Below are 21,692 nucleotides of genomic sequence, written 5' to 3'. Positions count from 1 at the left end.
AAATCACTTGAGGTACTCGCTCAAACGAGCTGTGACTGCACGAAGATCTCTATCCCGGCTACCGAGCCTTTAATTCTCTCGCAGATTACCACCTTGCGATATCTCCTTTGAATATTAATTTTTCTGCAAACGCGGTTTTGCGTTATACTACACACCTACGATGATGTGCAAGCGCAATTAAAGCGCAATAAACACGAGAATGACCGTATCATTCGTCTAATTCCAGACTCATTCTTAACGAGTCCGCAGCGTATAGTGTGTCTGCTTAATGAAATTTTTAATAGCGGCGCTCAATCGTTCGTGTCAGAGCTCAGAAAAGAAGAAAAAAAGAGCGAGTAAGCAACTTCGCAGCCGAGGGAAAGCGAGCGGTACGCCTTTTGTACGTATTCCGCTTTAGAAGATTAAACGTCGGGTATTTAAAGACGATGAGTAGAATTACCACGTAAATCTGCGCAAAGTGTGCCCCTGCGAGTTTTCCCGCTGTCGCAGGTGGCGTCGACGAGCCGCGACGCGACAAGACATTGCCATCAGCCACGTCCATTACCTCGTGAACGTTGATTTGGTCCGATGAGCATCGGTAGTCAACAATTTCGCTAGCCGTTCGCCTAGCCGATCGAACGTCCGCGTCTTACACGTGTGACCGTGAGAGACCGGACGCCGTGAATTTATATATTCTATTGGGAGTCTGGGTAAAGGAAGTACGATGTCGTGAACAAAAGATGACCCGTTTCCACAGCTCCGGGATGTCCCAACTCCCGAGAAATCTTAGTATTAAAGCAAAACCGTCATTGTATCCGCAACAAAAAAAGAGTATCTGTATATTTAGAAACTAAATTCGTAATTGATCGATTATTTACCGCAGCCACGCGATTATCAACGCTTGCAGTATTATTCGAAATTTCCGCTCGCGATGAGAACGCTTTCCTAAGCCTCGACGCGAGTCAGGCTTGTCGTCGACAAAATGCATGTAGTCGCTCATCGACGCTTTGGTATCGACAATGCCGAACTCTTACGGCGCCCGCGAATATCGATATTCAACGAACCTCCGGGATCCCCTCGTGGTTTCGTGAATCACGAGATTCAGGGGTATTCGCCGCGGGCACGGACGCTTCATGCATATATCCACCTGCAGCGGAGTTTAAACGATTAACGGGGGCGGTTTCCCGCGAATAATCGATGTCCCCCCGATGTCCTCGGGCGTACGGCAAAGTTCTCGGTCGTCTCGATCCAACACGGTATTTCACGGGGGATTACGCGGCTTACGCTTTCGTTCGATCGTATCCCATCCTGTTCCCCTCCCCCCATTCGCTGTCAGGAATTATCGGTCGTGTGTCGATTATATTTTGCATAGGCGCTTACCCCCACGCTTACTATCAGTTTCTCCGGTAGGAGGTACACGAATTTAAAAAAAAATGTCACACAGGGCTGCAAGGCTCATCCTACTGAAAGTTTAGATTGGAAGCTCAAGTGCATAAATATTTTGTCATTATTTTCTCAGATCTATTAAGATCTGCAAGCTCTTAAATAACTATAAAATAATTTACACATTTCCGAAAAATAAATTTCCGCTGATTCTCCAGCTACTCCGCCACTCGAGAGCTCTCCTATCGCAATCGACGAACTGAGAAAATCGATTCTGGATCGATCGCGAACAATCCGCCGATAGATGTAGAAGCTCTCTCGGCTGCTCCGGCAAGAGAGCGGAGGAAGGGGTGAAAGGGTAAGCCGCTTTGCGAACGAGCGGAATTGCCGAACCGCGTTTGGGACGAAGGGAGTAGGCGATTAGGTAAACCCGGGATTAGTTAGACGTCGCTGCTCCCTTCGTTCGGGATCCGGGGAGCCCTGCCGGAGAGCCCTTCCACCTTCGACTCAGACTCGGTAGCCTCTATCGCTCTCTGTCGCTACTACTATAGGGTCTAGCCGAGTTCGATTGCCGCTGCTAATAATGCCATCCTTGATTTACATGATTGGATTGGCGTCTCGAAATTGAAACTGCCGCCTGCCGCCGCGCGAATCTGACGGAGGAGGGGCCCGCTTGCGTACTGTACATACATCAGACCACGGACATTGAAATTTGCAGTAGAGCACCTCTCAATTGCACAATAATGGAACGTCTGAAGGAATTGTGCAATCAGATAATTGCACGATGTGTTATTTATCGATGATCTTTTTTACACCGCTATATAAGCCAATGCAATCAATCAGGAATGATAAATTTTGTTTTCCCCATTTTTGCATACACTTTTCTAAATCTTTTCTCATCTTTTTGCTTTATAGTATTGTTTGCGATCACTACGATCCTCCAGTGTTGCGAGAAATCCTCGTAAATTCTCGTAATCATATCGAATCATTCCTTCGTGTCCCGGATGTGTAGGTAGACACCAATATATTTCATAGATGGATATACAACAAAAGAACGCCGTTTCCTCTTCGGAGAGACCACTCCGAGAGATTAGTATGCTCGTATCTGCATGCCGCAAGATCGTATCTGCCATGAGCGCGGTCCTTTGTGGGTTTTTGTTTGCGTTGCGTACGTATTTATGTGAGCGCCCTTCCTCTTCTTTTCGGCCTTTCCTCCTTCCTCCTTCCCTCCAACTGTTTCTTCCTTTTCTTCTTCATGCTTCTTTTCTTCTTCTTCTTCTTCTTCCTTTTCCTCTCTTCCTTCTATCTCTTCTTCTTCCTGCACTATAATCGCGGGGGACGCTTCTACTTAGGAACGCTCCAAATGATCCGCTTCGACTCAATCAATCTTTAGAAAGTTACTGTCACGACGCGAGTCTCCGGAGAATTTCTTCTGTACGCCGTGTTACATTCAAATGTCTAAGTTTATTTCTGTTTCTGGGAGCGGAAACTTTGCCAGTCATGTTTTAAAGGGGATTCACTATACTTTTACTGTTTAAATTTCATATATATTAATAATTTTCCAGTTTCAGAGGAAATATTTAAAAAGATCGCAAATCATAAAATATTTCCTTAAATAAGAATTAAATTATAATTGAAGATTGTCTGTAATTTATAACTTTAAAATCTTATTTAGTAAAATTCTTAGAACTTTTGGCAGTATGTAATCTAATATTCATCAATGTGCGTGTTTGATTGAAATTCTTGCGCATACTATATCAATATCAATGTCGAGTTAGATGCATATATCCATTGTCTTGGCGTGGACCTGTAATCCCTCACAGTGTACCAATTACCTTGTCCATTCTACCTGCGTTGCATGCAAATTGGATTTCGGTCACGGAAGACGCGGAGGAAGACGCCGGCCGTTTCCTCATGACAAGCTAAGATTTCGTCGTTACCGAAAGCAGATTAGTACACCAATGCATTCAAAAAGAAGGAGCTTTCCAACCGGTTGGCCAGCCAAATAATGCGGCAAAAAATGCGTAAAACTAATGTCGAGAAGTAGCTCGTAAAACATTTTACATATATCCGGGATCTGAAAAAACAACGGTGGCGCCGTACCACAACTACAATAGGGTATTACCGGAAAGCCAACAATAGAATAGCCTTGATAATCATTTTAAATGACACTCAAGTGGCTTCTTCAACCGTAAATAGGCACCGATTTTACCTGCCGAGAAATGGATTCGCCGCGGACGAAGCAGTCCGAGAAGTACGGCGAGACGAGACGAGACACGAGACGAGACGATACTTGGTCGTGTGGCGATGCTAATCCGATTGCGCGACTCGCTCGTGCCAGTCCCCTTTGAGACGTAACGACCGACAAACTTTCCCTCCGTTACGCTTTTGTGGAAGTTACAGGATCAGTTCCTTCGACGACTGTTCGGATTGTTCGCGGCGCCGTGCTCCGAAATAGTCCCTTACTGAACAATTTACGAAATTTAGCCACGGAGATTTAGTAGGTCGCAACGTTGAATCCTTTCGCAAAGCGATCTCCGCCGTTTTATTTGTAATAATTGTCCGAGAGATAAAAGATCGATACAGCAAATCGCGTACGAAGTGCCGAAGCTCTTCTTGCAGATGATGCGTTATTAATTACGAGCGAATCAGTATGCGTTCACGTAAAGTGTGGGAAGCGTAAACGTTCGCTCTGGTGTTTGGCTGGGAAAGGAAAGGGAGCATTAAAGGAAGAGATGAACTTTTTTGCGGCAATTTCAGCGCGCATCAATTAAATTACTGCGATACGTCCGGGCCCTCGGGTTCGATCGAGGTACATAGGAAGCGCATTGCGTTTGAATGAGAATCTTTCCCACGCGAACCGCTTTATACATATAGGTATTATCGTACGCGATTGCATATTAACATCTATACGTAATCTGCGTCTTCTCGAAAATAGAATATTCGTTTTCGGGATTGCGCGGAGACGATCCGACGGGAGGGTCGAAAATACATCCTAAGATATCGAGATCAACCATGATATAGCGATATCAATATTAAAATGAGAAGGTAGATTGAATAAATCTTTACCCATGAAAAACAATTCACAGAATTCAAGATATATATTAACAACAGTTTCGACGAAATCGCTGTCTACAAGTTTTTCATACTTTATGAAATACATATTATTGTTATAAATGATTATAAGTTGAAAGATCATGCTCAGATGATGGTGATATCGAGAAAAATTTCAACAAAATCGCACATTTTATATGACACCCTGATATTCTTCGTTAGGTTAACGGAAGACGAAAGTCAGGAACCATTAGCATTCACGTACTGCACGCTTGTCGCTTTTTGGAAACACAACTTGGGAGGGCAGAGTCGCTAACGTGATCGACGCGTGAATGTAAAGGAACCGATTTGTAATAAGGGACGCGGGGAAAAGGGAGAGGAAGCGTACGAAGGAGAATCGAAAGTCGAATCCCTCTGGAAAGCGAAGCGTTCCCGCCGGAACTCCAGAATTCGTCGCATTAATATGGCGCGCGTGAGTCACGCGAGTGCGTTGTTAGTCGGCGGGCGTTCGGTTTTCTGTCGACGATCGAGATGACGACGGTGATAACGACGGCGCATCGATGGCGACGTATGGTTGACAATGATGACGCATAATAGGAGGGATCGGCCACGCCATTTTTCCTTTGTCGTTGTTACCAAGGCGAGAGGCGCGATGAGAATCCCATTACTTACGCGACGCGGGGCGTACGAGCTGACACAGAAATAGGCACCAGGAGTCGCATACGCGTCCGCGCCGTTTAACGCAATTACCTCTGCTGCCGTGCAGGCGTGCGTGAAATTCCAATATCACCCGTTGTTGCAGCCATCCCCATTATCGTGCACCGTGCTTTCATGTACGCGAAGGGGCATGGGACTTAATAAAATTTTATATGTAATTTAACGATACCTTCCTCTCTTTCGTAGTGACCAAGTAAAATTTTACGGATATTTCGAGTTTATATTAAAAAAAAACATTCGTCAAGCGGAAGTGATGAAACGTTTTATGTTTTAAAATTCCCAGATGATTTTTCTGATCGTATTGTAGAATTATGTAGTATTGTTCAATTATAAAAATAATAATTCCATAAAGCGGACATTAAAAACGACATTAACGAACTATTTATTATTTTCAGAGATTGCAGAAATTCTCGACCTCTTGAATAGTGTCTAATCAAGATTTATTAATTTGCAGTATACTATTATAAATATTTTGTCAAATATATTTTATCCAAATATTCTCAGTATTGAAAACATTAAAATGGAACGTCTTTTAATTCTTTTTCTTTCGTTTTAATGTTGATTTACTCAATTGAAATGACATTTTCTCAGACGAGCGTCCACGTTTACTCCAGAACTTTCCATTTAGTTTGGAGCGCGATGTTCTTGGACATTTCGCGTGGCAGCAATTTGCTGCCAGAAACACCCTGTACGGGTATTAAGTGATAGACCGAGCGAGCCGATATAGCCGCGTACAAGAGTAATATTCCCGAGTTGCGAGAGGACGCAACACGACACGGAGGGTGCCGCTCCAGGGAAGAGGAGGCAGCGCGCAACAACTCTCCGCGCGCGAGCACAAGGGTCAGCTACAGATTTTTGCGGGCAGGTCGGACCGGCATTGGGCAGCTGGCGTGCGGTCAGCCGCTCTGCCCGCAGCGCTGCGTCGGTCGTGCATCACCGGCCACTGTATTAACCCCAAGCCCCGACGTACTCGGCCAGTACCGCAGGCCGCAGAGTCCACGGTCCATGGGTGCCCGTGGACCCCGTGCGAGTCCTCTCCATGGCGTTCCGCCATATATATACCTGATTACCTTCCCCTCCTGCCTTTCTTCCGCCGCGGTTCAAACCACAGTCATATCATACTATAGTCAACCGCGGTACCTTGCGTTCTATTAGACAAGAGATATAATTATATTGTGCCCCGAACGTGTGGCGAGTGGAAAAATAAAAAGAAAAATAGCGCAATGCTTTTCTCTAAGAGTACAAAAATTTATCCATTTTTGTCGAAAAGTTATTTTTTCCAAGTTTACTTGAGATATCAATGTAACGATATCGAAAATCAATTCGAGTGGAAGTTCACGTAAATAGATTCTACGTGTAGTTGATCACGTACCGATACAGATGGCTGATAGAAGGTGAAAAGATATAGGCGGCGTTGAAGGGCCACTGAGAGGAGAGCTCTAGCACGGGCTCATATTCCATATAATGAGAGCAGCATCAACATCAGACAAGCCGACATTGCCGAGTAATCGAAAGCCGCCGTGCTGGCGAGGCTGGCGAGGCTAATAAAGCAACGCTTTAGATCGATAAAGTAATTTCGATTGACGATAACCGATAATTGAGAGAACGAGTGCCCGTCGCAGATTTCTCGGCGCGGCCACGAGATGATTTGCGCGAAAGCTGGTAAAAGGGTGAACGCATACTTTCTCGGAATAATGTCGGCGGTCAATCCCGCTATTTTTTACGCTAAATACGCGGAGTTCGAATTTGTGCGTACAATAGCAGAAAATTTTAAATTAGACTTTCTGATTTCCGATGATAAATCACTATCCGTACTCAAGCGCTGAAACTGCCGTTAATCTTTTCTAATTCGATTGTCCTCTGAATTGACTGCCACGCACGTGACTTCCTCGTACATGATAAATGATCGTAACAATATTAATAAAACATCGTACTTACATACTGCGGTGATCCACGATGAGTATGCATATATCCGTCCATCCGGGATGTATGGCAGGCAGGCACGAAGCGTGAAACAGAAAAGACGATAGTTACACACGTATCTGCGCGTCAGCCTCGTTAGTATTAATTAAGACCTTATTTATATAGCACAAGCGCGCAAGCACGATTTGCATATACGTCGCGTGGCCCCCCCCGAGCAAACAAAGTTCAGCGTCGCGCCGCAGATCCATCATCGTTGTCATTACCGCGTTGCGGCGGACCGGCGCGGCGATTGTGGAGACGAATTATCGCCGGTATATACGTCGACGATTGTTGACAGGCAGCAATCACGCCGTTGGTTCGCGATCACGCCGACGATCGTGTGCTGGCGATGGCCAGCGATACGGTATAATGTCGCGACGCGGTAAAGGCTTATCCGAACAACAGGATTTCTCGCGCTCGGTGTGCATCAACATCATTCCCAAAAATCGTATCTCTTGTAAAGTTGATACCACTTGCCGCACGACATTTCGAGCATATTGTCGCCGCTAATCTCACACTGGTGTTACATCTTGTGCAATTGGCTTTTGAATACCGTATCGTTTGAATAGGGCTTAAGGGCTTAAGCTCCGCGTGCAGGCCGTCGAAACAAGGATCGCGATATCTGCGAGGAAAACTCGAGGAGATTTCCAAGGCAAAGTAGCGGTCGGAAGCGTGCAACGACGCGCGCGAGGCTACGCCGGCGATCCGTCATGATCAAGCGGGAGCTGTGATTTAATTGTCACCGGTAACTCCGTGACGAGATGGTGGAAAGTGCGCAGGGTCGGCTAAGTCGCGAGGCAAGAACGGTTCGTACCCTTCCAGCAAGAAAGGACTGCCGCGACGCTCTGCAACTTGCAAGTACTGCAGACAAGAAGCGTCGGTGGCTTATTTAGAAGAGCTCTGGTTTCCATCAAATGGCGCTTCATTTTTGATTTTACAGAAAATATATTTTTGCGGATTATACCTTTAAGATACTTTGCATTTCTCAAGACTGCAGAAACAATCTTTCGGACAAACGAGAAGAGCTCCAGAAGCTTTCCGTTCTGGGACACGATATTCATATTTCATTGAAATCAGTTTCTTCCTCTTCTATATATGATAATTGTAACAAAATATCTTGCAGTATGTATAGAAGAGTCGAGAAGCGCCAGAGTATGTACATTTTTTGCAAGCAAGCGGCGGCCCTGGCGCAGGAAGGCAATAATTGAGGAGGAAGGGCGGATTGCGGGGTTAAGATCGACTCGATTCCCGTTGGTGGAAACGCAACGGTGTTTCGCGAATCTCGTCCAACGAGCGGGCACGATATCCAACGAGTCGGGCAATTATAAAACTGCTGTAGAGAGTCACCGCCACCGCGAAACACATGTCGCCCTCGTACCACCCCCGGAGCTCCCTCCTGTCCACCGATGCCGACATGGGAGCGAAAGCGCGACACGCACGCACGCGAGCACGCACGCATGCACGCACGCACGCACGCATGCGGTCGCTCACGAGTGTGTGAGTTTCAGGGGTCTGCGTGCGTCGCGGTTCTGTATAATTTGACATGTTGTCGTACACGTTATTATTCAGATAGATTTTAAGATACGCGCGAGTCGAGCGGACTTCTTTCTCTTCCTCGTTCTCCTTTAGTCAGTCAGTCAGTCAGTGAGTTTCCTTCGCCCCCTCGAGCCTCTCCATTCCGATTGCCACTGTTTCCTTGATCATTCTGATTCGCCAGTCGACACGAGCGAATTAAATATTATACAATGCCACGTCGGCTCGACATACGTCGGCTTTGGTAAACATCGAGTAGCTTTTGAGTATTCTAATAAATTAAGGGTCCATTCTACCTTGTGGCTCGAAAAAGAAAGAAATGTGATGAAGATTGAAGATCACACTTCATTGTTTTTACAATTTATTTGTACTTTTCTCTTTAATTTGTAATGTTTTAAAGTCAATTTGTTGACTGTAAGTCTATGCAAAGTTCCGGTGAAGAGGCTTTTCCGACTTGAACATGGCGCCATGGGAGAAGTACTGTATAGGTACTATCATCGCATCAGTCATCTGAAACTGTTAAACCAACGATTTTCCTGTTCAAAAAGAATGTCTCTATATATCATCGTATATATATATATATATATATATACGATTTTGATTATATATATATATATATAATCGTAGTCTAGAATTAGACTATACGATTATATCAATATCAATACTTTTTTTTCTCGCAAAAATAAGAGCAAAATTTAAGGCCAAAAATCAAACTTTTTTTTCAAATGACCGCCATTTTGTTAATTTTTATGCAAGATCAATTATCGTAGTATATTCCATAGAGACATTCTTTTTGAACAGGAAAATTGGTTTAACTGTTTTAGATGACTGGTGCGCGACCTGCAGTACTTTCACCATGGCACCATATGTTCAAGTCGAAAAGGCTTCTTCACCGGAACTTTGCATAGACTTACAGTCAACAAATTGACTTCAAAAAATTACAAATTAAATTTTAAAAAATTAAAGAGAAAAGTACAACAAATAAAATGTAAAAACAATAAAGTATGTGAGCTTGATCACTCTTCCCGAAAAAATTCCCAAAGATCGCCTGCTTTTTCGAGCCGCAAGGTAAAATGGACCCTTAACGGGAATGATATTATATAAAGAAAAGAATAACTGCGTATTGATCAAAGTAGCATCCATTTCGATAGCGGCGATTATCATGTGCTATGCCCTGCATTAAAAAAAATCGAATCGCGGAAGTAATTGATCCTTTCTTGGTTTCGGATGTTTATACGCCGATGACGCGGATCATCGTACGATTCGTGAACGCTAATGGGCTCTATCAGCGGCGAGCGTAACGTAGCGGATCGAGTTCTCGACGCGTATATAAAAAGCAACACGTATCATCCTTCCTTCTTATTAACTGCCAGCGATAATAAGGAGAGGAACGCGCGCACGTCATTAGAACTGCGCTAAATGTTCAAACGCGTATATATATATATATATATATATAAAGCCGAACCCGAGCACCTGCGGCCCCGCCTAATTATTCAAACTTTTTAAGTCGCGGCGATTTATATCGAGCAATTAGCTCAGCCTGTAACGCTAATTGGAATGAGACCGCGTACGCCCGCCGCGTACTGTACAACTGATAAACGTGGCCCGTCTCGTTAGTTATCCGCGCACCGTTATCCGCTTTCAGGGAACACACACATTTCACGTGGAATTCTGGAAATATCTCCACTCCATTTCTGCCTCATCGTGATCTTCCTATTATTGCAATAACACGAGCGGTGTAATAAAAACAGATGGAATATTGATAATAATATCTACAGTACCTTTGCGCTGAAAAAGTTGTGTTCTCCAATCCATGGGATAATATCCAATTAATTGTAAATTGTAATATTTTACACACCGGTAGATCCTCCTTATTAAGACGAATGTAAAAGATGTATAAAATTAAATCAATCTGAAGTACTAAAAACATATATAATAAAAGTAAAATATATGTTTTATTGATATGTATGTTTAGTTAAACGCGTTAAGGAGCGTAAAGCATGAGCAGGAAATCTGCGCAGTCATTATGCACTTCGTTAAAAAGTAGCTACATCAAGCGTTACGTTATCTTTTACATTTTTATTCATTAGGAGCGTAAAGATACGTTTATCTCGCACAATATTTTCGTCATAATTACGGCATTAGTGTCTGGCAGCTCGAACGAGATACGTGCCAGCCACCACGGGAAAATTCATGTTCGTCGTGTGAAAACACAAATTAAAATATGTTAGAAATGCCGGTTGTATCAATCAATGTCTGTCTAGTAAAAGGTAGGCGTGAAGGTGCTTCGTCATTAGGGGCTAACCTTTCAGACGTCTCCAAAGTTGAAGAGTGGCGATTCATCCGTCAAACTTTTTAGAATATTTTTACGATTAATATGCATATGCCATTTTTCATTTCGCGGACCTCTTATCGAAAGCATTAAATCGTGTCGATTATAGAATTAAACAGATTCTTATCGCTTTAAGATTTGTGACCCTGCAAACTCTAATGAATATACCGAGATCTTTTCCAATCTGCAGCCATATAATCGAAATTTCACTGTAAAGAAAAAACGACGCGTTATCGCTTCGTAAGAGGGACACGGCAAGCGTGGCGAAGCGGAGGAAATTTGCTTTTTATGATGCCATTATTCAAAGTCGAACGCACGAGCAATTATAACGCCGGTGTAAGGATCGAGATAACAATGTTAGATGTAGCATGTAAATACGGTATACTGCACGCGTCTACCACTGCGCGGCCTATTATCGTCGAAACGCATTCTGTAATTTCGAAATATCGTCTTATTGCACTCATCGCGCTTCCTGCCCGTCCGCGGATAACATCGCGGTCTCCCACGCGGTGTCTTCGTCACCGTTACATTTCGTATAATATAGTGACAGTCGTAAAGATACAACATGACAATCTTGTTTGTCGGCTAGGATATACGCGGCACTTTAGATCGCGCTCAATTCATCGCGCCCGATCACGATCCGTCTGCGATTATACGCGCGACACGCACTCGCGTAACGTGTTTCGAACAATCGATAGAGTGTTTACCCGTCTTCCTTTCTCGCAAATGCACCGCGCGTCTACGCATACGCATAAGCAATGCGAGAGGGGTTTCTCTCTCGCGTTCTCTCTCTAGTCGCACACCCGTAGAGATCTGCCGCGGTAGATATGGCGCCGGCCCTAAACATCCGCCATTATATTAAATTGTGTATATTTCCCTTCATAATTGCTCGAATTATACGCATTATGTAAATCGGTATGTTAATGCCCTCTCGCTCCCTCCCCCTCCCTCCTCTTCCCTTCCTCGCTCTCTCTCGCCGAGTACCCCTTCGTCCGCTGCGTTTCTTTTTCCCGCTTTTGCCCGCCTCGACCAGGGATTATAGCAATTTCGCTTAAGCGCGCGCGCGCTAAATGTTACTTTATGCTCCTTTTATATCCGCCCGGTATCTCCTGCCGGGCAGGCAAGCGAGGGCAGGTAGGCAGGAGAGGCGGGCTCTAGATCGCGCGCGTTTTAACGCACGCCTCTATTTACATAATATTTCGCCAGATCTGTATCGCGCCGCGATCCGAGATCGTGGCGTCGTAATCGCGTTTCACAGCGTTCGGCGCCAAAATCGGAGCGATCGGGCCCGTTTAATTTCATTTCACGTCATTCACGTCGTCGCGATATACGTCCGCGAGGACGACGATCTCACTTAACGATCGACGCATAAAATCGAGCACGGAACTCTGAATGATCTTTACAACTTGTCAACCGCGCGGAACACGGGAGCTAAACCGACTGTTAATGACAGGGATATTTAAATTTTATCGATTTCTTCAGTACGTCAGAGGAAAGATACTTTATCTCTTTTATTTCATTAGCGTTTTACGCATTTTTCTTTCATCGCTGTAACGCGACACTTTGACTTACAGCAATATCGCAATTGAAGTTAATGGGTCTTGACACAAGCCCACACGCATACAGGAAAAAAATTTGTATTAAAATATTCCATTAAAATTAAGTATCAACAAAATATTGATTATAATCAGCTCGATTTCCATAATATCGTAGCCGATATAACTGTAATAACGTCAAAAATGCAAAACGGTGCATATTTTTCCCCGTTAAGATGGTATCTCGTAAGAAGTGTTTGAAGTATAATATATCGACAAGTCTCTGCACTTCCTTATTAAGGCACCGAAGACTTCATCGAATTTGTATCCGTCGACGTCAGCAGCGATCGATAAATAATCGCGTGATAATCGTTACACGCCCTGAACATCACTTCGCATTTATCTTCATTTCTAGACAGCAGTACTTCACATGAATCGAGCACGAATCGGGCGCAAGTGTTTCGCAAACTCTCTCTGTCTTCGCCCGAACAATTTCGGGCAATATCGCTCGTCGTTTTATTCTCTTTGAGAGAAACGGCGCACCATTCCTCTTACCGTCTCTTTTTTTTTCACCGCAAAAATTTGCCTGAACGACCTGAGCAGGTAATCCTGCGTCTCATTACCGACGCCAATTATCGAATGGACGATTGGATCAGGTGCGGTGGCAAACGATCCTCGACTACTCTCAATCAAGCCGCGGACGAGGAGGACGACGACGATCGAGGGCAATTTCGATGATGATACGGAATTATCCAGCGTAAAGATAGAGAGGAAGAGAGAGAGAGAGAGAGAGAGAGAGAAAATGAAAAAGAGCGCGCGATATTCCGAAAAAGTCTTCGCCATATACTCGACTAGAAGATTTCTCGTCTCTGCGCATTGTTCCTTCCTACATTTTTCACATATATTGTACATGACATTCTATGCTATCACATAATATGCAATATGCGAAATATAATATGTGTCCACGCATGTATGCCGATAGAACAACTATTACGGATCCGCGGGCGAGCTTCGTTACGGGCCCCATGTGATTTTCCATGCAAATTGAGTTGTTCGCCTGTCATTATGCTAATAAAAGTAATGGCGCGTCGCATATAGGAATAATGCAGCTGTCGTAAATGAACCGCCGCGAACGGACATCGGCGGACCTCATCGCGGAAGGGTGCATCGCGAATCGCGACGTCGTCGCGACATTTCTTCGCGAGCGACCGCCGTCGGCTCGCCGTGACAGGTGGCTGACGAGATGCGCGCGGTGAAAGTCGCTCCGGGAGCAACGCTCACGGCTCTTCTTATCGCGCTCGCGTCCCTTCATTACGCCGCGGACAATACCGGGGAAGAAGTGGATAATGTTAAATTCATTGCGAGCGAGAGGGAAAGCGAGGGACACGCCGGATTTGTCTCACGATTAGTTTTCACCACCTGCGAACAAGGACGTCGTGACGCGAAATGGGATTAGCCGCGCGAGAAGAAACTTAGGAATTATCGAGACGAGTTTTTCTCACAGGTGCACCGCGATATCTCGGAGATAAGATTATCAGATTTCTCTCCTTGCGCAAAATTACGTTCTCCAAACATTTCCCAATTTTTCTTTTTCCGCGCATTGAATTGGGAACTCACATTGCGAACGTATTCCGCGCGTATTCGCGTACGACGCTTTCTATTCGAATTGCATTCTTGCCAGGACGTTTCGAGGAACACATTGCGTATTACTCGTTATATCACGCGTGGAAATGCATTTTCGCCGGAGCTAAACGCAACAGCTCGTCGCAGTATAGCTTCGATACGCGAGTATCGCACGAACGCGCGTATATATATAGAGTTTCGTGATAGTAATTGCATTTATGTAAGATACGCGCGCTAAATTGCGCTGCCGGTGTGCCGTCGAAAATAATGACGCGGCGATGTGTGTAATTAACGTGCCGTCATTGTGCTCGCGCCATTTAACCCAGCCAGGTTTTCCCCCGCGATATTAATAATGTATAGGACTCGCGAGAGATATAGAGCCTTGCGCGCTTCTTCACCTCTTTTTTTCCGCGTACCGAACGCGAAAATGCAAACGGCGCACGTCAATGACTCGTTTCTCACAAAGCGAGCGAGAGTCGTCCACTGAGCTGCATCGTGGGACTGGCGGCGGAAACGCGTCTGCTACCGCTCCGCGCGGCGTTACGTGCGTGCATAATGCATATCGCGTGACTCCGTCACGGATCCGGACAGTTACAACGTGTACACGCGTAACAATATCGCGTATCACGGCGAATCTCTTTCTGCTAGCCGGCGTCTGGCATTTTAATCGAAGCCGCGCAAAAGAAAGAGAAAGAAAGGCGAAAGAGATAGAAAGAATAGTGCGCGTCTGCGTGTGAGAGGGAGAAGGGGAGAAATGGATCGTCGGGAATGCGTGTCTTCGTACGAGTGAACGATAGCGTAACGAGCGGCGTGCGTATGTACTAATAAAAAATGTAATGCGCGCGCTCTGTCAATTCCGCCGTGCCTCTCCTTCGCGCCAAGAGTGCGAAGTGCGTACTCCTACGGCACTCTGTATATCGTATTACGACTGACTGACTGACTGGTTACATTGTAACGCAATTACACTATCCCTATGTTAGATCTATGCTAATAACATTGTTACGTCCGGTGCCGTATCTCGCGATCGCGATCGTAAAAGGAACGCAACATTTTTATAGTGAAATAAGGAATTTTTATTACAACGCGTTAAATGTTGCACTAGTAGAACGATACATTTTAAGCCGCTAAGAGAAGAAAAAACGAATGATCACGCAACTAATCACTGTACGTTTGTATAGCTCGTAAGACCGAAAGCGATTCTCGTGTTTTTTATTCCTGTTATTCACATCGGTCTGTCGGAATAAATGGAAACATTTTATCTTGACACGGCGCATTAGAGCCCAGTTTTTCTTTGTTTCATATGAAGATGGGTGGGCTCGTAGAAGGAACAAGGCTGCCGTAATGACGGTTTATCGCAATTAAAATTATACTTGCTGACTACGTTGTAGCACAATTACACTATCTCTGCCGGTGGATCTATATTAATAACCGCAGCAATAACAACTCATTTTTCTTTTTTAACGTCCAGATGTTCTTGCTTCGTAGGCTTATCTAACCGTGCAGCCTATTATGCATTTGACGAGAACGTTAAAAATGCAGCGTTCCGGTGTATACTTGTAAATTTGTTTACGATTAGTTTCCCATTTCCCGGCCAAGCCACGTAATTAACAAACGGGGAACAGTTATTTTTTAATTACTTCAAAATGAATTTTCGTTCGAATCTGCACCAACTGAAGTTTTCCACCTAAAGATTGTGCCGTTGAATCTTATGCACGCCGTTCTCGTGGAACGTTTGGTTTCTCATCGAAAAACCGTCGCCGTGCGCGTACGAAATTGAAATCGATGTTAAACAATGGATCTAACGTAAAGCGCGATTTGTAAAACGTCACGCCGGAAAAACTACAGGACGGCGAGGCACGCCTGCTGTGCTTTTACGAGCTGCAGGTTCAGCATGCCGGCCAATTACACCTTCCACGGTTAGGTGGTTCCCCGTCTTAACGGGCAGTTAGTGCGAACATAAATGTCTCCCGCTGCATGCTTTTAATTGCCCGCTTATAGCACCGCTCGCGATATACCTATACGCGACGGTGAAAAAGGCAGTGGCCGATGTGGAAATTTGAGACGCCGTGGTATGCGGGGCGAGCGATACCTGCGTCTCGGTTTATTTCCGAACGACCGGTGGAAATCGTCGATCAGGTTTCGTCAAGCTTCGAGAATCCCCTAATAAATTTCGAGACGGTCCTTTCTTCGGCGAGAAACGCTCTTCAAACGCTATTCCGTTTTATACCTATTGAATCTGTGGGCAATTTAATAGTGACATCACGATACAACCACGCGAGATCGCAAGATTGTGCGCGTCCCTTCCCAACACGCTCCAATAACAAATAACACCGTAAATCTCGGCCGACTTTATTATAAGTCACTTAACTCGGCACTTCGTTTTCGACGTATGCATCGCGTGGGCGCGCGATGCTCGGATTGCCGCGTCGTGGGGTCCGTCCTCGAGGCCCGTATAGTGGCGGAAGACTCAGCGCCGGACACATCCCGCGCGATAACTTCTGGCCCCGAGTAGGAACACTTGAATTTCGGTTATTAATTTCCGTGAGGGGCGCGACGGGGTGCTACGACCCCCTCGTGCGTGTCAAACCGGGGTTGGCCCTTCGCCGTGACTCGCCCTTGGGATCCCCCTGAGACAATGGTCCCCCGCGGCGCTGGATGTCTCCGACGACGTCTAGGGACCCCCATCGGGACACGAATGCCATAGTCTCAGTTTTACTATTATAGAGACGTCAGTTATCCGTCCCATCATTTCGTATTCGGGCCCTGAGGTTTGCAGGTTCCCTTCGTCCCCCCTCTCCGAATTATTGGAACGACTGCAGTATTGTCGTCGCGTTAATTGGCATGAAACTTCGGTAAGATTGCAATATCACAGTATCACTACAATACGATGCTAGTTTCTCTCAATAATAAAAATAAAATAATAAAAAATACTAACAAAATAATAAGTCTTTATTTTATCCTATACATATTTGAACAATTAAATTTGTTATCTATCTCCTTCAAGTGTAACTTACTTTTGCAACTTCTCTGTACAATCAATGATACTGCACGATACGAGCAGGTGGAAAGTACTCAATAATTTATAGTCAATTCGTATTTTGTGTTGCAAAAATTGTTATTATTTTTACTAATTACATACTATTCTTAACTGTTCCTCGTTCATTATTGTGTGGGTAGAAATGGAATAATAATCGTCGGTTGGATGGGCCTTAGACATACGGGTAACTCTTCAAATGCAATGTGCTTGTGCGAAAATTACGGATAAGTACTATTCGGCGTGTACTTCGAACGATTTACGCCGATAAACGTCGAAAGGTAGCCACGTCAACTCCAGTACATCCACCGCGAATATCTAAGTATTAAAAGTATTGGAATAAATCGTAGGATACTTACGCCCTGCATATGTTTCGCAGCAATGTACACACGAAGATTAGACGTCGATCCCAGCGTGCGTGTATGTAACAAAAATACGTACCGTTAGTGGTACCGATCGGAGAAGTTTTGCCGCGCAGTTCTTTCGAGCTACGAATTATTGCTACAGTTTAAGGTTCACCGTTTTTTTTTGCCCTCGCGCGGCATACTTTTTACGAACGATTAGTAATGTAAACCGCATGCATGCTGAATACGCGCAAAACTTCTCGCCGTTCGTGAATGCACCCTACGAGGAGCTCTCGTGCCTACGAAGAAACCGGCGCTCCGCAATTAATTGCCGACCATCGGGTCGGCTCTCGGCTTTTCTCTCCCGGCCCCGAACCCATTACTTTGTAGCATTTGGCTGGTAACTTAATGACCTATACTCACGGAAGTCGGATCCTGAAACAGAAAAAGCGTGAAGCCACGGGTTAGACATGCTACTCAAAATTCACAGTGCGCTACGAAACGTTTAATTTTCAATTTTAAGGATGGAGCGTAGCAACGGCAGTGGTGGCGGCGGCGGCGGCGGCGGCGGCGGCGGCAGCAGTGGCGGGCAGCGACGGCACTACTCCTCCCGGTAGCCAGTTTCCGCTTTATTGCTTCTTTTTAAATTGCATTCGCTTAGAAATTCCGCTCGCGCCACTCTCGTCGGTCGTATTATACGTAGTTGAGTACGTGCTTACACGCAGGGGACGAGGGAGGGAGAGAGGACAGTCGACATTATGCAGGCATAATAATCGGATTGTAAATCGGCCGTGCGACGAAATAGCGTCCTGCCCCCGTGCTACGTGCATAATGTCGCACTCAGTTTCTAAGTATAAAGACGTTCGTCAATTTGTTATGCATGCCTCGATGGGACGAAAATTGCATTTAATTCGCCGTCGCTCTTGCCGGTTCCACCAGGCGACCGTCCGCCGGGTTGCGGCGGCCGTGGACGCTCTACCGTTGACTACATAAATGTAGATGTTCCATTTAAAAAGCCATTTTCGCGTGTTTAGCATAATACGTAATCGCGCGAACCCCCTGTCCGTCGGATCATCCCCGTTGTCCGTCGTTGTCTGCAAAAGAGTTACCGCGTCGTTTTAACCGTAAGACAAAAAAAAGGATGATATCACGAGTAAAAATACCCCACCCTCTCTCGATCGACATTCCTTGAACAGTTTAATCCCCGCGCAAACGAGATTCCATCGAAATATGGAACGCGAGGAATTTTGTTTTCTATTCGATTATAATGTAATAACACAATCATGAAATCACAGAGATCATTCCTACATGATTTTTATGTCAATTTCTTTCTAATAAAGAAATTATTACGTTATAATTTACTTCTTCTCTTGACGATTATGTTAGTTACATTCCCATTTATTTATTTATTTATTGATAGTTGGAAAAAAGCTATATGTTCACCGATTTATATGTAATGTACATAATTTGTTTCATATTTTCTTTCGCACTGATCTATCTTTTTTGTTGACAGAAAATTTTGCAACTAACTGCAATTTCGTTTGAAAATATACGTCGGTGTCGTGAGCGCGTTTCAATCAGTCTGTGAGTAAATGGCAATTCGACGCGACGCGTCGCGTAATTCACACGATGTGCACACACGCACATCGCCGTTCTCGTTCCGCTCTCTTTACTCTTCGGTGGACAGTTTTACCACCTTTCGACAGTACCGGTTGTCAAGCGGTTCGGCGAGAAAAACTTGTTGTCGAATTGCAAGCAAAATCACCGGTATATCGAAACCATGCACTCGCCGTGCATCGCCGCGCGGTTCGGTGAAATCCCCGGCAATGAAAGTCGGCGGTAAACGGTATAAATTTTGGTTTAATTAAAACCCGATGGCTTGTGTAATTCTCTAATCCCCCTTAATTCGAGACAACATGTGCTGTACGTGTCGAATTATGATAAACGTGTGAGAAGAAACGCGCCGGCGCGTTTCCACCGACCGCGAGAAAACTTTCGAGAGCGTCGTTCGCGGCTTAAAGGCGGAAGACGAGGGCCGCGTGTTTCGAATCTCGATTCGACGTCCCGAAGCGGCGTACTACAAGATAGATGGTAATACGATTATCTATGAGGATGCCCCGCGCGCGCAAACGCAGGATATACATGCAGTTATACGCGATTGCTACCAGCGGCCGTTATGAACATAGAGTATCGCGCCAATAAACGTTTGTACGAGTTTACAGGAAAAAAGAACGGAAAAACGTAAATCGAGCGAGTCGGGAAATGAGGGAGAGAGAGAGAGAGAGAGAGAGAGAAAGAGAGAAACAGAGAAGAAGAGGGATGAGAGAAGAGAACGAGAGAAGGAAAGGAAGATGGAGAGGATGAGGATGCCTGTAGAGAGGCTCGCCGCAAGATCGCTCCGGCTCCCACCGGAATTTTAACTTTTAATAATAAAGCGAGGGAGTCTCGCGTTGTTACGTTATGATAGCGCACGCGAAGGAAGGACGGGGGATAAGGGGGGAGGGGGGATGGAGGCGAATTAAAGGCGGTAGAAGGAAGTTCTCTCCACTCTCCGTCCTCGGTTCAGCTGCGGCCGGGGCCCGGGATAAACCGCAGCACAGGGCACCGCCGCCACCGCGTAATTGCCGAGCTCTCACTTACCGGTCGTTCGATTGATTATTATTTTTACGCGCTGCGACCCGCCTGACCCCGCCGCGAAGTGTGTGCGAGAGCGAACCGATCGGCGATTGCCGCGCATTGCCTCAGATCTCATCATTAAGGCATCGCGCCGCTGCGACGTGCCCTTCGCGGTGGACAAATCCCGTCCCTATGGAATCTTATACTCAGATGACGGCATTATATTCAAAACAACTGTTTCTCGAAGAAAAAATTCGCGGTTTTTTGCCACACTATTTTTATACGACTTCGACAATTTTCTAGAAATTTTTAAACTGAATTGTTTTGAAATCTAGACAATCCGATAAGAATGTTCTGCAGTTATTAATTCATTAACTGTATAACATTTAGTCAAATACTCTTTATACTTCTTGATAGGTAGAATTAATCGCGCGTTTGTTGCAATTTGCAAGCTTTACTTTTCAACATATTTCAATCAAAACCTATCACTGATCGGTCGGTCGGTCGATCGGTCGGTGGCGAGCTATTATCTTTATATACCTCGACCCACCTGACCTTAATGTACCGATCGCTGCCGCTCCTTGAATCATGTTATTAAACCGCTTGATCTTATGGACAAAGGTTGCCAGGTGTGGGGAACGGCGAAATCACGCGAGAGCGCTTCGAGAGAGCGTTCTTTTTCTCCTCCTTTTTTTCATAATCAAAATGTGAATACACCGGAAGTCGTGATCGTATAATTAAATAACAAAGTAGGAATTCTTCGGAGAGATTGGGCGGCGGATCGCGCGCGGGCTTTTTATGCGCAACAGAGTGCGGCGGTTACGCGGCTTAGCTCAACGCGGTGCAAACAAATTAAAACATCTGCCTAACGCTGTTGCATTTTAAGCGACGTTTTACCTCGCCCTGCAAAGCTCGTGAATACGAACGCGCACCGGAAGAAAGCGCAGAGGTGAAAGCGATGCAACGCAACCTGTAGTGCAACGCAGAAAGGAGGGTCGTAAGCCTCGCGATGTCTCCGTCGCGCTCTTTCTTCGGCAAGAAGCACAGAAGTAATTGGATTCGCGAAGGTGGAAAGCCGGTGGATGCGGGAGAGAAGAAACCCGGCGAGAAAAGCCGTGTAACATTGTAGGAGCGAGGCACAATGAGCTGTATAAATAAAAAGCTCAACGCGAGAGAGTCCTGCCGCCGCGCGCAAGCACGGAGAGTTACGAGACCAAAGAAAACCTGCCCGCCTTGTACCGAATAATAATTACATTCCGTCGCTATTTACGTACAAAGTGCAGAAATTTTTCTATAAAAGAAAGAGAGAGAGAGAGAGAGAGAGAGAGAGAACCGACCAGCTCGGTGAATAAAAATACGCTATTCATTTTGTCCTGGTTCCAGCTCTCTTGGAATTGTTTCGAGTCGCGACAGGTGCTACCCGAGGCAATTAAAAGCTCTGTTCCTGACAAATGAGGGGCCATGTATCGTAATCGTGAAAAAAATAATATGTAAATTGAGTATAAATATCGCTAAAGTAATAATTGCTTGGCGAATGAATAGAACCATCGATCATATCTCGGATGCAAATCGAATGTCCG

At 45.2% G+C, this 21,692-nt stretch overlaps 1 protein-coding gene across 6 annotated transcripts in view; it reads right to left on the bottom strand.

The window, feature by feature from the left end:
• Window positions 1-21,692, bottom strand: part of LOC105451722 (ankyrin repeat domain-containing protein SOWAHB) — a 101,089-nt gene that overhangs the window by 17,628 nt on the left and 61,769 nt on the right. For 4 of the 6 annotated variants that reach the window (XR_974618.1, XM_011692346.1, XM_011692345.1 and 1 more), the window contains one exon: window positions 17,919-17,931. Coding sequence is in view for 5 of the 6 variants with exons in the window: in XM_011692346.1 (XP_011690648.1) it covers window positions 17,919-17,931 (13 nt within the window). In the remaining variant the exon portion in view is untranslated. Of the gene's footprint in view, window positions 1-17,253; window positions 17,257-17,918; window positions 17,932-21,692 lie in introns of all 6 variants that reach the window. The other 2 variants (XM_011692347.1, XM_011692350.1) reach the window with 1 other exon arrangement.

Source organism: Wasmannia auropunctata, unplaced genomic scaffold, assembly GCF_000956235.1.
Source record: "Wasmannia auropunctata unplaced genomic scaffold, wasmannia.A_1.0 LD336046.1, whole genome shotgun sequence".
NCBI classification, from domain to species: Eukaryota; Metazoa; Arthropoda; class Insecta; order Hymenoptera; family Formicidae; genus Wasmannia; species Wasmannia auropunctata.
This window is presented reverse-complemented; position numbering and strand designations above follow the sequence as displayed.